General features: G+C 31.3%; 1 protein-coding gene across 1 annotated transcript; it reads right to left on the reverse strand.

Annotated features, from left to right (window-relative positions):
• Positions 1-4,441: 4,441 nt before the first annotated feature.
• LOC139877169 (ubiquitin-conjugating enzyme E2 28-like) lies at positions 4,442-7,485 on the reverse strand. Its single transcript, XM_071864582.1, has 5 exons — positions 7,371-7,485; positions 7,075-7,184; positions 6,466-6,593; positions 5,679-5,783; positions 4,442-4,847 (listed from the first exon to the last, which is right to left on the reverse strand). Exons 2-5 carry the CDS (start codon positions 7,142-7,144, stop codon positions 4,704-4,706), a joined length of 447 nt encoding a protein of 148 aa, XP_071720683.1. The 5' UTR covers positions 7,145-7,184; positions 7,371-7,485; the 3' UTR covers positions 4,442-4,703.
• Positions 7,486-18,253: the final 10,768 nt, after the last annotated feature.

Consider the following 18,253-nt stretch of genomic DNA (forward strand, 5'->3'; position numbering starts at 1 on the left):
TTTCCGACACGATAAGCAGAATTTGTAATGTTGAATCTCAAAAAGTTTGGAACTACATTCATGTAATCAATTACCCTTTGACCGTGTTCGATGATTCACGAACAATTATTAGTATATAGATATGTATATATAATATATAACATTAACTGAAAACATTAACAAAGTATTAGATATATGATACTTTACATGAACGTATTTGTTTCGATATATTTATCGACAGAATTAAGAGATAATATCAAATGATTGAATTATCAGATACATTATGATATGATTACGGGCCTATGTTATGAGGTCCACTGTGATTTAAGAAATCTATTCTTTTTGACAACATTCGAAAAATGGTAAAGTGATTTATAATGTGTCAATTAACGGGAACTAGACAAGGGTTAGTGGAAATTCCTGTTTAATTTCCAAGGCATGTTTTATAATATTGTCCTCGTGACCTTGATAAGATAACTATGTTAATTTTCATTTTATTTAATATGAAAATAAGAACGTGGAGTGTAAATAACTTAGATGTTGGATATCGACAAGTTAAGTAACTCGACATTTTTCATTAAGATGATTTCATACGTTTATTTAACCTTTGGACTTTATCCCATGTTTCACCAATAGACTGTAATTTAAAAACTTGAAACCTATTATGAATATATATAATTCTACTTTTTTAAAATATTTTATGATATAACGATTTCCATTATTTTAACCTTTTAACAAAATGATTCTTAAATATATTTAGTTTTGGAAAACAAAATTATCATATTTATTTGATTTAGTTTCAAAAGTACAAAAAACGTTTTCAGTTTAAAAAGAACTTTATTATTAAAACGTATATATCTTTTATAAATATCTAGAACCACTTTTGACAACTTATTACTTAACCAGTATGATAAAGATAACGATATTTATATTTTATTTTATTAAATATATATAACGATTTAAATTAATATTATATATATTTATACGCGTATTATACGTATATAGTTTTATACTTTTACTATACTTTAACTTTACCTTTACTTTACTTTTACTTTACTTTAACTTTAATAATTCATACTTTAATAATTCACTTTAATAATTCATACTTTAATAATTCATACTTTAATAATTCACTTTAATAATTCATACTTTAATAATTCACTTTAATAATTCATTTTAATAATTCATACTTTAATAATTCACTTTAATAATTTACTTTAATAATTCATACTTTAATAATTCACTTTAATAATTCATACTTTAATAATTCACTTTAATAATTCAAAAATCTATTATAAATAGAATTGAATAGGTTTCATTATTTCATAGAAACTTGAAAATATATTTCTCTAAACTCTCTCAATCGAATTACATATATATATTTTCTTTGTATTATTTCAAGATATTATTAGTATACATAAAATACTACGACGGAGTTATACTCAGACGATTTCAAAATAAATTTTTAAACGGGATAGAGCTAAGGAAATTATGGGTTATAGCTATGGAGGTTATGGGTATTGATCGAGGGTATTGCTCGTGAGGTCAACCTAACGTTTATCATTTTCGTTGCGTCTACGTACTTTCCTACAATATTGAATCATAATATTGATACGTTCGTGAATCCGAGACAAACCCTGCACTTGTTCAGTGCCGTCATATACATAATTGCTACGAAATACAGTATTATGAGTTTCATTTGCTCCCTTTTTAATTGCTTTTGCAATATATATTTTTGGGCTGAGAATACATGCGCTGTTTTATAAATGTTTTACGAAGTAGGCACAAGTACTAAAACTAATTCTATGTGGGTTTAAACCAGAAATATACCCTTAGCTTGGTAACATTAAACTACTTGTCTATGTACGGTAGGCGCGAATCCTAAAGATAGATCTATTGGGCCTGACAAACCTCATCCTGACTATTGGATGCTTTAGTACTTCGAGGTTATTTTAAACACACCTGATCTGGTGTACTTCAGAGGGTAAAACATGAATGTTAAGGCTTGTTACCGGGTGCCTACAACTTATAGAATACTTTTAAGCACTTGCGAGTGTACGGATATTTATGAAAACTGAAATCTTGTGGTCTATTACTATTACGGAAATAATTGATTATGATAAACTAATGAACTCACCAACCTTTTGGTTGACACTTTAAAGCATGTTTATTCTCAGGTATTAAAGAAATCTTCCGCTGTGCATTAGCTCATTTTAAGGATATTACCTGGAGTCATTCATGACATACTTTGAAAGACGTTGCATTCGAGTCGTTGAGTTCATCAAGATTAATATTAAGTCAATTATAGTTGGATGTAATATGAAATGGTATGCATGCCGTCAATTTTTTATGTAAAGAAAGTTTGTCTTTTAAAAACGAATGCAATGTTTGTAAAACGTATCATATAGAGGTCAAATATACTTCGCGATGTAATCAACTATTGTGAATCGTTTATAATGTATATGAACGGGTCCTTTCATATGCAGACAGAAGTTCTGCGGATTATTATTGAATTATGTGGACATGATAATTGCCACCATTGAATTATGTGGACATGATAATTGCCACCATTGAATTATGTGGACATGATAATTGCCACCAATTGATGTGAATGTTATGTATCGAGAGAATGATTTTATACACAGGTTATGTGTATGTTATTTTTGTGCACGAGGTATGTGTACGGTTACTAAGATTTATGAAAAATGATTGCGTACACGAGAAAGGTGTACTGTATTTAAAAGATATCGCATGTACATTACAGGTGGGTATAGGATTCGGACCCATTTGTACCATGCCGGATTTAAATTTTGTGGTCTATCAAAATGATGAATTTTATTGTTTTATGATAAACTTATGAACTCACCAACCTTTTGGTTGACACTTGAAAGCATGTTTATTCTCAGGTATGAAAGAAATCTTCCGCTGTGCATTTGCTCATTTTAAAAGCCATCATTTGGAGTCGATCATCGCAATGGGACCATATGGTGACTTCGTCCAGATGGATTTGGACGGGGTATGACATGTGGTATCAGAGTCTTCAAATAAAATGATAGCCACAAAGCAACAATATTGTTTAAATCTATCTCATCGTATGAGTCGGTACGGTCCAAGGGATCTGTGTATAAGAAAAATAAATTATTATAATCGTTATGTAACAATCAAGAGGTTGGTTTATTTTGTACTTTATATACCTGAATTATTTATTTAGTGTTGATAGTTTTTATTTATGACGCTACTAATTTCTCACATAAATTAAATTGAGAGTTTTGCATTCGTTGTAATCGAGAGTTTTGCATTCGTGAGAAAATATGTGAAATTACGAGATCTTTCGAGAAAATCCGAGAAATGAACAAGAATATCCGAGAAATCGTGGTTTTGACCAGGTTTGACCCCGTTGACCGGGAAATCTCAGGAGATGGACATCTCGTCTCGGTTGCCTTCAAAAAACGAGAGAGAAATAAGGAGATTTACAACTCTAATATATATATATATATATATATATATATATATATATATATATATATATACACACACACACACACACACATATACATACATACATACATACATACATACATACATACATACATACATACATACAAAAAGAAATCTAAAATACATATAGTTTTTGGTAACGAGAAACCCTCCTAGCATATAAACATTAGATGTTGGGAACCCAGGTGTTACCCCAATGTCAAGTAAAGTAACTTCTAGTGTAAATTCCTATCAGGCTTAAGAGGACATTATCAATAATTGAACCCGAGAAACAACTTCACTAGAAGTTTTGCTGACTACTTAAGCACTGCCCCAATGATAAATAATGCATAATATTATAACTATACACCCTAATAGGTAACATATAGTACCACCGAAACTTGACTTAAGTGGTATGTGGGTAAGATCCAACCTGGGATACTGCCAACTCAGGTTCAAAGGAACCCAGTCTTGATCTGCCAAGAATGGCACAGGTCGAAAAGGTGTCGAAATAGGTAAGTCAACTAGATTGGTAACAAGCCCAAATCAAATACTCATAATGTAGTTAATCATGATTTTCGGGACATTTTAGATCAGGTCGCACTTGGGTCATCAAATACTCTAATGTAGTTGATCATGATTTTAGGTACATTTTAGATCAGGTCGCACTTGGGTCGACCAACATACACATTTAGCCTCCTATATAAAAGCAAAGTTATTACCGTGATGACTAAAATTCTAAAAGTAAATGCTGTAGAAGAATTTACGCAATTAAAAAAAAAATCTAATGACAGCCATTAAAACCGTCGTTAATATGCAAAAAAGATTTGTACATTTTGATAACCGCCAATAAAAAGTCAATTAATATACGTTCAACCCATCCAACTCATTTGACACGGCTCATGTCGATGAACATTAGGTTCGAACCATATAGCCCAAATTGCCCTATTCATAGCTAAATTAGCCAGAACTAACATCAATAGCATACATCACAAAGGCAATCAATTAACTGAAACAACAAATTTTCACCATTACAGCACCATTTTTTCCCTTCATTCAAAATAAAATATACACAAATTCAGACGAAATGTTCAATGCCTTGCAAAGCTTCTTAACAAACACCCAAAAAACAAAAAACAAAAACAAAGGTCTTACTAACAATTTATTATTAAACGTCCGCCACCCACAACATGCTGATTATAAAAGCCACCCAATCGTTCAAACATGCCAAGGATACGTTCTTGTGATCATCCCATGGCGTACTTTTGTGTCCAGCTACGAGCAGTGGCCTCGTACTTGGACTTGTCGGTCTTGTACATGTGCGCGATTTCGGGCACCAAAGGATCATCGGGGTTTGGGTCGCATAACAGGGAGCAGATGGAAAGCAACACCTGCAAATCATATCAACAATGGTTTAATTACACGTACATATAAAACATTGTTTTAACAAGATAAAGCTAAAATGATGTAGAAGCACAAGTAATTTGAAGACGGTGACATGGATATACTATTCGGAAGTGTTGAAAATTTCACTGATTGTATGAAAGTGGAAGTTAAACATGATGTGCAAAATTTAAGCTTGATTTTATGTACTCCTTTAGTCACAAAAGGCCTAAATATACCTGAATTTGCTTGTACAAGTTACAACAACAACAACAACAACAAAGCCCAATACCACATAAGTGGTGTATGGGGGAGGTGAGATGTAGACAATCTTTCCCCTATCCGAGAATAAAGACAAGTCATTTCTTCACCCAGAGTGAAACACTCTCAAAAGTAGAGTATCGATTTTTGAATTGCTTGTACAAGTAGAGTATCGATTTTTGAATTTGCTTGTACAAGTTAATACTCCATATATCTTTTGAATTGATACATAAGTTATTTAGAAACCATTAATACTACACGTAAAATTCCCGACCAAGTACTCCCCGAGTATCGATTTTTGCAATCTTGATCAACATATTATGTTATTATATGAGTACTGGTTATAAGTTATAACTCGTTACAAAATATATATATATATATGGAGAAGCTATGAAGGGCATTTCATTTTCTATTACCAAACATCTAAAGGAAAAACGCAGAACCAAACCCTTTTCAACTTGAATCAAATTTAGACCAACCCATGTGTAATGTGAGATAGAAAAATCAATGCTACATAAATACATAGGTATGCAGCAGCGCAAATGAAAAAATTCACAAAAGATTGTTAAAGACCAAACCTTTGAGATTGTTAAAGCCGGGCTCCACTGCTCCTTCAGAATATCTAAGCAAATGCTACCATTGCTGTTAATGTTCGGGTGAAAAACCTTAGTCCTAAATGCAACCTGAATAATAACATATATTAGTCACCAGACTATTATGTAACATCGATAAAAAGGAAACCCCTTTTTTAATAATAACATATATCAGATACAAGACTCGATAAACGATACACCTAACATCACAGCTTTAAAGCATAAAGCGATCAAAAGAAGCCTCAACAAATGCAGAAATAACGCTAAAGGTAATGGCTAAATCCGACATGGCGACAAGAGTAAAGAAAAATTATGAGCAACAATGATTTACTGCATGTTACCTAGAGCGTGAATTTAGTATCAATATGCAAGTTTAAAACTGTCTTGATTAATGACCCTTGTCAGCTATGTTAGCATTGTGTAAGCAATCAATTTTAGTTGTATTATTAATATTAATTTATTATAACTAAAGCAAGATCCTTTTTGCAAACAGCAAGCTCAAAATGTTTTCACCATCCTTGTTCTGCACCCTCTTCTCCTACCTTAAGTGCTGGTCCATTATCATTCTAGTAGAAGCAATGAAAGCTGTACAAGATACGCCGCCCCCTCTTACTTTAAACAATGACCCCGAGAAAGCAAGGTGTAATTGTTTTCTAACGATTCTATCTATAATAAAAAAAATATTCTTCCAAATGGGCATGAGCGCATGACTAACACTGAAAATACTACACAAGTCAAGTAACCAAATAACAATCATTCTCAGCAAAACTACCTTAGGAGGCTTGAAAGGATAATCAGGAGGGAAATGAATTGAAACAAGAAATACGCCTCCGGAATATGGGCTGTCAGACGGTCCCATAATTGTTGCTTGCCAATGGAACATGTCTTCAGCAACAGGACCTATAATATTAAAAAAAAAAAAAAAAAAAAACCTTAGTAACAATCATCATCAAAAAAAAAAAAAAAAAATGTTCTAGCCACTGATAACAGGAAAAAGCAAAAGCTTACTACTCTGTCAAACATTTCCAGCTACGAATTCAAATAAAATAAAATAAATAAAAAATCTAGACACCAATGACACCATAAAGAAATCAAAACAATTGCCAAAATAAAAACTTTTGTTATATTATTAGCATCTTCGGACTTATCAATACATCAACTAATCAAGCTGTTGCCAAACACACCCTCTATTAAGGTAAAAGTCATTGCACACACAAGCCTTAACATGCAACAACATCTATCCATATTATCTCATACCAACAGATGATTCTTCACACAATTTGTAATACAGTTACCAAATCAAACATACGATAAATAATTAAACTTCATAATATAAATATAAATCTTAATATACATGTATATATAGTTTAATTAATTATACCTGCACTACATGAAGTAGGAGGATCCTTCTGCAAATCCTTAAGCTCCTTCAATATACGTTTGGACGCCATCACGACAGCAAGTTCAAAACCCTAATTTACCTCTCAAAATCTGAACAAACACAAATTTAACATAATATGCTCAGTCAACGGAGAAATTCAAACAGTTATATGAATAACAGTAGATTGGTTATTACATATTGAAGATCTATACTAGTTTGATGTTCTTCACAGGTAAATTAATTGAAAATATAAAAAATTAAAAATCAAAATTTATGTAAAATAAAAGATGAAATACCTGATAGATTGAGATGTAAAAGAGAAGTAGTAAAAAGAGTTGAATTTTGGATAGAAATGAAATGAGAGAGCAGATTTATGAGCCAATCGTATAGAAAGAGGGGAACTGAAATACGGGGTATATTTTAGGGTTTTGAATTATTTTATGTATTTATATAATGTATTCTTTTTTAATTTAAAATGTATTATTTATTTATTATTTATATTTGATTTAGGGGATGATTCTCACACACACTTTTTTCACACACTTTTTTGATCCTCACACACCTATTTTAACCTTTTACTCTTCTAATAATACTCAATTGGTGTGTAAGGATCAAAAAAGTGTGTGTGAGAATCATCCCCCTTTGATTTAATGTAGTTATTTTATTTAATTTAATTAACTTAATTTATTATATTTATATGGAGGATGATTCTCACACACACTTTTTTTATCCTCACACACCAATTTAAAGAAATGGAGTATTATTAGAAGAGTAAAAGGTTAAAATATGTGTGTGAGGATCAAAAAAGGGTGTGTTAGAATCATCCCCTATTTATATTTATTATATTAAATTAATATTAATAAATTAAAATTATCTGTGTGGGAAATTGGGAATGGTGGGCAATAGTTGGCGTGGAATAAACGCCGAGTATCGTCGAGTCATTTTTTTTCTGTTTTAATACAAGGAACTTGTTTGAGCCACGAGATTTGATGTGAATATTTCCACATTTTTAGAGGTTTTCGTTTTTTGCATAAAAGTAAATGTTAATGTTAATGTTATTATGCTTTTAATTAATAATTAATAATTAATATTAAATTAATATTTTAATTAATAATAAGAGATTCATATTTAGATTTAGTTAAAAATTTATGTTGTTTGGTTTTTTCCCCTCAAATAATCTTAATCGACCAATCAATCAGCTTCTACTCATAATTATGTTCGATTTTAGTTAATTTGATTATTGTTGAAATAAATTGAATTTGACTGACAAAACATTTTATATACGGATTTGAACCCATAAACATATCACAAACCACTTTTTACATATTCTTAATATATATAACTAGCCCGGTTTGACGCGCGCGATGCGGCAGGGACTTTCGGCCTGCATATTCATATTTAACGTAGCGTTGTGTATGTACATAAGGGGAAATGGCCCATGTGTTAAGACTCATTTTAGATATAGGTGCGCGTACCGTTTTTGAAAAATTGTCCGTTTCGAACGTAGTTAGTCTCGTTTTGTTCGAAAAATTATTTCAAGTTTAATGGTGGTAACCGTGATAATTAACTCGCGTCGAGTAGGAAGATAAAACTCGTTTTAAATGTAGGTGCGAGTACCGTTTTTGAAAAATTGTCCGTTTCGAACGTAGTTAGTCTCGTTTTGTTCAAAAAATTATTTCAAGTTTAATGGAGGTGGCGGTGAAAATTTACTCGCATCGAGTAGGAATTTAAGGTCCGTTAAAGTTGTATGGTGGGTTTTTTCTGAATTAAATAAAAAAATGAATTTACATTTTAGACCCTGAGAAAAGTTGTATATGCTGAATTCTTGGAGGGGGCTGGGTGTAATTACATGGTGTGAAAGCAAGGAGTGAAACGGCAATTTTTTTTTCCAGCGATGACACTCATCTCCACCTCTTTTAGTATATATAAAAAAAATATATAAATATAAATATAAATATATATATAGCAAATACATTGAATATCTTTAATGATACGCATACCCGATTAGCTCGTGTAGCGCATCACACATGCATTCCCACACATGCCGCATAAATAGCGAGCCACATTTCTCGACGCGCATAAAAGGGCTTAACGCGCAATGACACAAAGCCTGCAAGTGTTGGGTCGACGTACAGGCTGTCAGAAAGCGTTGTAGCTTGCAGGGTGTATGTGGCAGACAAGAATCAGACCCGACATGATGCTTTTTACTTTTGTCGGCCCCCTCATGCGAAGAAGTACTGTTAGGACAGACCACGATCCCCTAGCCTTATTACGTGACACTAGTTGACAAAAAAAGATTACGCTATAAATAAGAGGTCCAAGTCACGATACAAAGAGAAAGAGAAATTCCCCTAGACTCACACATATACTATTTTTGGTATCAAAACATAACACACATAGTTGCGCTACTCACAGAGCGTAACTTTTGCCCGAGCTACTAGACGCGTCCCGAGCGATCAATAACCGGCTATCCCGTCGATGGTGGGTCGACGTTTAACCACCCCTGTCGAGATCCTCATCTTATAAGGGGTTATTCACGGTATACCGGACTGGTGAGTTAAACTCGAATGACCCTTAAATCCCCCTTTAATTGTTGTCGAACATGGACCGGACCCAACACTTCTATTATATGCTTGATTAGTCGTATTGTTTGGTTACACGGTTGTAACGCGTGGAAATCTGTCAGAATAGTTCGGGTCAAATTCTGAAAAAAAAAGCTAAAAAGTGTTGTTTGATGACCTTGCGTAGTATTAGGTAGTTGGTCAAATTCCATACTTGTGACAACCCGGAAATTTCCGACCAAATTTAAACTTGATCTTTATATGTTTCCGACACGATAAGCAAAGTCTGTAATGTTGAAATCTCAAAAACTTTGAACTGTGTTCATGTATTCATTTACCCATCGACTGCTCTTGACGATTCACGAACAATTGTGTGTAAAACTACCCGGATTTTTCCGTTAATATATATGAGATTAATATTTACACAATTAAATGTTTCCAACATGTTAAGCAATCAAACTTGTTAAGACTTGATTAATTGAAACGGAATTCATGTAAACGTTTGACCACCCAGTTTGACCGATGATTCACGAACGTCATAACTTGCATTAATATATGTGTGTGTGTGTGTGTGTGTGTGTGTGTGTATATATATATATATATATATATATATATATATATATTTAACTTGAAAATATGATAATTAAATATCTCATTAAGTATATATACAAAGTATTATATATATATATATATATATATATATATATATATATATATATATATATATATATATATATATATATATATATATATACTACTAATTTAAAGAGTTTGTGAACAATATATATGTTACTATTTAAACGACGTAATTAACTTATGTTAAAATGTATTTACATATAATGTATTATGAGTGTAAATACATCCTTACAAGTATGGAATACACTTTATAATATAACAATACATATAAAGGATAGCTATACTCGTATTTTCGTTCAATTTTCTCAAGAATTCTACTCGCATTCATACGGTATTTTTTTACCCGTATTATACACAGCTTCTAGAAGTATTTACTATTGGTATATGCCAATAGAAATCTGCAATTATTTGTGTAATATGTCATCCATGACCTAATAAATTTAATATGTCATCCATGACTTAATACATTTTAACTTATACTAGATATTTTCACTAAAAATAAATTTTCAAGCCTATAAATAAGTACCATTTCTAACTCATTTTTACACATTCATTTTCCAAATTTTACTTCCAATTTTCACACACACTTGCAAGAACTCTCTCAAGTTTTGTTCTACTACTTCTTTCCAGGAACTTTACATTCTAAACTTGAGGTAAAAACTCTACTTCAACTCTTGTTCAATTCAAATGTTTATAGCTATCTATATAAGAGTTTATAAACTAGAACATAGTTTAGTTGATTCTAAACTTGTTTGAAGAACTAATCTAATCTTTCTAACTCAACTCTAATAACACTTATTTATATGTATTATGATGTTATATTAAGTTAATATAAGAACTTATAACTTGTACATATTAAGAACACCTTGAAACTTAACATATATCGTTTAATCTTCATTCGGTAAAAAGCGGGCTGTTTTGAGTTGGGAATTAAAAACCTATTGTGACGACCCGGAAATTTCTGACCAAATTTAAACTTTATCTTTAAATTATTTAATGTTTTCGACACGATAAGCAAAGTCTGTAATGTTGAGTCTCAAAGTTTTGGAACTATATTCATGTAATCAATTATTCTTTAACTGTTCTCGAAGATTCACGAACAATATATATATATATATATAACTTAATGTGCATATAATATATATATATATATATATATATATATATATATATATATATATATATATATATATATATATATATATATATATATATGATTTCAAGTTATTTAGTAAACGATATTAACATTCGATTATTGATTCGATTGATATTTAGATAAGTTAACTAAAACGTTTAAGATGAACCAGTAAAACACTAATTTGCTACAGTATTTTCGAATTGCTACAGTACCCGAAAAGCTACAGTGTTTTCGAAAATCACTATTTGCTACAGTAAAAAAACTTTGCTACAGTAACTTGCTACAGTAAAACACTATTTCAAAATGAAAATGTATATATGTATATGTATATACTACGAGACGATAATTTATAGAAGCAAATAACCAAAACACTTAATTAATTAAAGCTACACTTCGAGTGACATAGTTTATTAATGATTAAGTTTAATTTTTGATAAAGATACACGTCGCGTAACGAAAAGTACTAGTTTCCTCAGCGTACGAAAGGACATTCGAAAAACCGGAACAGGGACATTAGTCGAGCGTCAACGTACAAATAATCGGAACCAAAAATACAAGTTAACTATGCACGAGAATATAATATAATATATAATTAATTAATATAAATTATATATATTATATAATAAATTAATATGTCGACGAACTAGATTACAAAAATAATGTGAGCTGGAAAACCCACCCATGCGATCACATGGGATTTGGTCTAGGGAGCCATGCGATCGCATGGCAGTCCTGGACAGGCCAAATGCTATAAATTCGATCGAATTCCTTGTTTTTGTTTGCTCATTCACTCCTCTCTATCTATATTCCTCCGTATATATATTTATTATTATTATTATTATTATTATTATTATTATGATTATTATTATTATTATTATTATTATTATTTATTTTAATAATATTATTAGTAGTATTGGTATTAATATTAGTAGTATTAGTACATAAAATACTACGACGAGGCCATGAGCGGGTCACTTTTGAAATGGGTTTTCGAGCAGGATAGAGCTAAAGAAACTATGGGTTATAGCTATGAAGGTTATGGGTATTGCTTGGGGGTTATGACCATGAGTCAAAGGTCAAACCTAGTGATTACCATCTCTGTTGCGTCTACGTACTTTCCTGCAATATTGAATCACAATATTGATACGTGAGCATTCATATCTTATCTTTTATATATTAATTGTGTATCCATGTCTAGTGCTCGAGTATATATATTTATGCATGCTTGTATGCTAAATTCGTCGTTAAACAGTTTATGATGAATCACGAATTAAATACATATATTACTGATAAAAGGTATATGATATGCATGTTTTTGAAAAGCTGGCGAAAAATCAATAACTTTTCATTTAGAAATCGCGTAATTTCGGTGAACGAATTGAAAGATATGATCAACTGAATTATGATTGATATTAATTAAAATTGCTTTTGAATCTGCAATTGATATTTAAACAACTTGTATGTAAGATTGATAAATTGGATTTTTGAATATTACCAGCCGAGTAAATGAATCCTTATATAAGGCACGTCTTGTTTTGTTGAACAATTGTCAAAATTGATTATTTTATCATATTTTAAAGCCTTATAAAAAAATATAGTATAATTTTACAAGAATTGGAAAACTATGTGAAATGTTAAAATGTTTCGATTATCATAATCATTCAACTATAGTATTGAATCAGATTGACTTTTTGAAATGACTTTTGATAACTTTTGTATGTCAATCTCGAGCATTAGGATTGTGATACACTATGACCTGACCTAGCTTGATATACATTTATTGACCAACATATGTTCTCTAGGTTGAGATCTACGGTTATTTGGTAATCCGAGTTTCAGTCACATTTTGGTGAACGACTTTATATACTGCTAAGGTGAGTTTCATTTTCTCCCTTTTTAATTGCTTTTGCAATCTATATTTTTGAGCTGAGAATACATGAACTTTATTTCAAATGCAATGGATACAAGTACATACTAAATTTTACACCGAGTTTGAACCGAAAATCCCTTAGCTTTGGTAACTAGTAACTGCCGGTTATAAGAACTGGTGGGCACGAGTAGTTATATATGGATCCATAGGGCTTGACATCCCCGTTTGTTCCAGGTATAGAAACCCTAGCCTGAACTATAAAACAGACGTATGCAATTTGAGTTTAGTACATGTTGGATTACGTGTATTGTACATGTTGGTTGCATTTATGTTAAAACAGGGGTACTTATTATATAGACGTTAAAGTTTAGTTACCAGGGTGCTCAATCTTGTAGAATATTTTGATAAACGTTTCTGGATGAAACAACTGAAATCTTGTGATCCACCTTTATATACAGATTATACGATACATTAAAACTATGAACTCACCAACCTTTGTGTTGACACTTGTTAGCATGTTTATTCTCAGGTTCCCTAGAAGTCTTCCGCTGTTTGCTTATATGTTAGACAAGCTTTGTGCATGGAGTCATACATGCTTTATTCAAGAAAACGTTGCATTCACAAAACCATCATCATGTATCTATTTTGACTGCATTGTCAACGGAAGTATTATTGTAAACTATTATTTACGGTGATTGTCTATATGTAGAAATCATCAGATGTCGAAAACCTTGGATTTAAATATTCATTATGGTATACCTTTTCCAAAGAATTCAATATTTATAAAACGTATCATATAGAGGTCAAATACCTCGCAATGAAATCGATGAATGACGTATTCGTCCATATGGATTTGGAGCGATCGTCACACCTATCTTAGACTTTGAGTTCGAGGCTAAGACTTTGGAAATATGTTAATATATGTAAATAAGACTTCCAGTTTTTTTTCATGATTTTAGACAAAGTGGAAGTATTTTATCAAAAATCATATATTGGGTGGGTGCCGGGATTCTTCCAAATTTGTCCACCGGCACAAAAAAGAGGGTAAAACTCTGAATATTAATACATGTACTGAACTTTTCGAATTGTTTTTGAAAAATTAACTTCTTAAGGAATCCGTAGCAATTTGATTCACTTTAAACGGAGTTGTAATGAATATTTGGCGAGCAAAACAAAATCTGCTAAAATTAACGTTGTATGGACGAAATTTATATTATAAAATCTATACTAAACATATCTTAGCTAACTTTTCTTATATTATACATGTATTCTAACATGTCATGGTTACACAATATGTCAGATAAATCAAAAGACACCACATACACAATACGTGTAACTACAATAGCGGTATTGTGGGTCATGATTGAGTCTTATACAATACGTGTATACTATGTCTTGATTATTTCAAGGTGATGTATCGATCTATATATTTACTATTAACTGTGGACTACTAACTGTGGACTACTAATTGTGGACTACTAATGTTGGACTGCTAACTTGACAACTTAAAACACGTGATTGAAAGTATGAACTTAAATAATTACACGTGATTGAAAATATAAACTTAAACAATCACACGTGATTGAAAGTATGAACTTAAACAATCACATGTGATTGAAGATATGATATGAACTTGCTATATTAATTTTGTTCACATGTATTATTATCTGAATCGTTATTATTGTTATAGGTTCATGAATCCAATGACGACGACCATATTTTTTATAAGTTGAAAACTTATTATTAATATACTTTTACTACCGTGAGTATATAGTCCCATTTTTAAACTCTAAAAATATTTTGGGATGAGAATACATGCATTTTATGTTTTACGCCATGGACACAAGTACTTGAAATATATTCTACGTTGAGTTGTACCACCTTGCATATCTTCCCTAATAGCTTGGTAACTAATATTTACATGTTGTAAGAACATGTAAGCGCGAATCATATTGATAGATCTATCGGGTTTGACAACCCCAACTGGGCTAGTCGCTCTAGTATCGTAAACGGTTGCATAGTACTTCGTTTTTACTACACTTGGTACAGTGTAGGGAGATTTCATAATAAAGGGAATATGCCACATTAATGGTTAAGTATGGTTACCGAAGCGCTCAACAACTTATAGAATATCTTTATTGAAATATTTGTAACTATGAAATCTTGTGGTCTATATTTATATCGATGCTAACTTTAAACCTATATATCTGATGTTATGCGAGGTGTATACGAAATAGTTATATTTTTACTACGAAATACTACGAAATATTACACAAGTTTTATTAATTTACGGATGTGATATACCTAAACCTTGCTACAACACTTATAGTCAGTGTACCTAATCGTAGAGTAGTGTAGGTTTTAGTAAGTCCGGTTCGTTCCACAGGGAGCTAGCTGAGTTTAACGCTATATTTTTAACAACTATATTTATATAAAATATATATAATTATATATAGTAATATTATTATAAAAGGTGGTTTTTACCGTTTAATGACCGGTTTGTCGATTTTATATTTTAAGCGTAAAGATAAATGACGATAATATAAATGACAGAATTTAAATTGCGATAAAGTAAATTGCAGTAATTAAAATGATAGTAAATAAAGGTACGATGAAATATGAAATAAAACGATTATGCTTATTTAAACTTCCGTAACCATGATGTTTGACGTTTTGATTTTAATTAATTGTTACCCGGGTTAATTGTCCTTTGTCCTGGTTTATTTGATACCTATTTGGTTTTTATCCATAATAGTCCATCGGTCATAATTATAAAATGCTCATCAAATTAACCTTATTTCCGAAGTCAAATATTCCAACTAATTAGGGATTCGAACTGTAACAAGGTTTTAATACTTTGTTTAATGATTACACCAGGTTATCGACTGTGTGTAATCCAAGGTTTTATTACTTTGTTAACAATTACATCAATTATCCTTGTATGTAATCCACCCCTGTTTTAATGAGATATGAATATTAATTTACCCACTTGATCAGAATGAATAATCAATTACCCAACCCGAATAATTAATTAAATGATCGTAAACGATGTCGTATAAACGTCACTAAATAGGACATTCGTAATCAATTTAATAATTATTAGTTTAACTAATTTGAAGATAGGTTCGACAGGTTCTAATGAGTTGTCGTTCAATTAGACAATACCCCCTACCTATTAATAGTCAATAGTCTAATGTCCACAAGTGTCGGTCTTTTGTCCAAACCTTAATTATGGTACAAAATCCAATAACCCCGTCTTAATATTTTAGTCCAACATCACGATTACTTCGGTTCAAATAAGCATAATAATAACTTAGTTACGAGACATTAATTTAAAAAGGAAGAACATAGCTTACAGTGATTATTTATCGCGTAGCGTTACCCGGACAGAGTTTCGACTTTAAAATCCGTAAAACATTTCTTACAATAACATAATTATTATTAATTTAAATTAAAATTATAAATAAAATATAAATATAAATATAAATTGAGAGATAAGAGAAAGAAAATAGAAAAATATGTCCTAAAACTCACAGAAAACTGGCGAATTTATAAGATGTGGCCTGCTACAGTAACTCGTGCGATCGCATGAGATTTTAGTGCAAATCTCATGTACTCGCATGGGCTCATGCACTCGCATGGGTTTTATGCCTATTTCCCATGCGATCGCATGGCCGTCAGATCCAGCTCACATATTTTTTGTTTGCTAGTTTGTCGACGTTATTTAATATAATATATAATATATAAATAATTTATATAATTATTTAAATATTATATTATATTCTTGTGCATAGTTGACTTGTAATTTTAGCTCCGTTGCGTCGCGCGTTGATAGTTGGCTCAGGTCCCGGTTCCGGTTTTTCGAACGTCCTTTCGTATAATTTAATATCTTGTACTTTGCGTTTTGCGACTCATACTCTTGTAATTTTGAGACGTTTCTCATCAATAAAATGAACCACTTGAATTATATCTTGTACATTTGAGCTTTGGTCATTTGCTTCTTCAAATCGTCGTTTTCTTCTTTTGTCTTCGCACTTATTTATTTAAACGAATATTACATAAAAATAGAACAATTGCAACTAAAAGCTTTACATATTGGAAGGATATTGATACTAATAATATGTTCCTTTTTAGCATTATTAAATATCCCCACACTTGAACGTTGCTTGTCCTCAAGCAATACAGAATTTGAAATTAAATCACACTTCACTCGAATCACTTTTTTATTTTCACACTTTATACATCAGTGATTTTGATACGGCGGTATTAACAATGATAGTAACGATGTGGTTTACAGTCCCACATGACTATTAAAAATTTAGATCCTTTAAGAAATTAGATCTTTATGAAAACATTTGATCTTTTGAAAATTTATTCTAGCTTTTACCCTAGATAAGTTTTCCGGAATAACCCTTCACCGGTGTTTGCAAAATATTTTTGTGGGTTTTGTGGGTTTCAGATTTTAAAATTTTAGCTCAAAACTTGCGGTTTTGTGTCACCCACTTGCTAACCTTGTATTAGGAAAGCACACGTCCAGTATACTTGCTCCATATATTACCTTTCGATAAACTACCGTCCGGTTGTAAAGGAAAGCGTTGAACAAGCAACTGTTAAGGCAATGTCTAATGACATGCAGATGTTCATGGTCTAAAACGTGTCAGATGCAATTACTATCCTTTGTAGGAGCAATAATAAAGATCACCCTATAGTTTTTTGGTCTGGCACAAGGTCCTGTCTTCGACCATGCTATGCAACCACCGTTCTTACGGTTGACACCCGAATTAGTTCAGGTGACCTAATGAATTCCAGGTGAATTCTTAGGATTTTACGTTCAATGGTAATGAACGCACTGAAAATAGGTTTTCAGAAAACAAATCGATTTGTAATTTGATCAAAATATTTTCTCGTTCAAGCTCGAGTTTAGATATCATTGAATTCTATGAGTTTGTAATTCTCAATCTTTAAAGTCAATCT

This window comes from Rutidosis leptorrhynchoides, chromosome 11 (genome assembly GCF_046630445.1).
Source record: "Rutidosis leptorrhynchoides isolate AG116_Rl617_1_P2 chromosome 11, CSIRO_AGI_Rlap_v1, whole genome shotgun sequence".
NCBI lineage: Eukaryota > Viridiplantae > Streptophyta > Magnoliopsida > Asterales > Asteraceae > Rutidosis > Rutidosis leptorrhynchoides.

What these genes read in the sequence shown, in the direction of transcription:
- LOC139877169 (XM_071864582.1), bottom strand. Translation starts at nt 7,144, where the DNA reads ATGGCGTCCAAACGTATATTGAAGGAGCTTAAGGATTTGCAGAAGGAT. An exon ending in ATCCTTTCAAGCCTCCTAAG is followed by an intron (nt 5,784 to 6,465) that starts GTAGTTTTGCTG and finishes GTTATTATTCAG; the next exon opens with GTTGCATTTAGGACTAAGGT. An exon ending in CGGCTTTAACAATCTCAAAG is followed by an intron (nt 4,848 to 5,678) that starts GTTTGGTCTTTA and finishes TATGATTTGCAG; the next exon opens with GTGTTGCTTTCCATCTGCTC.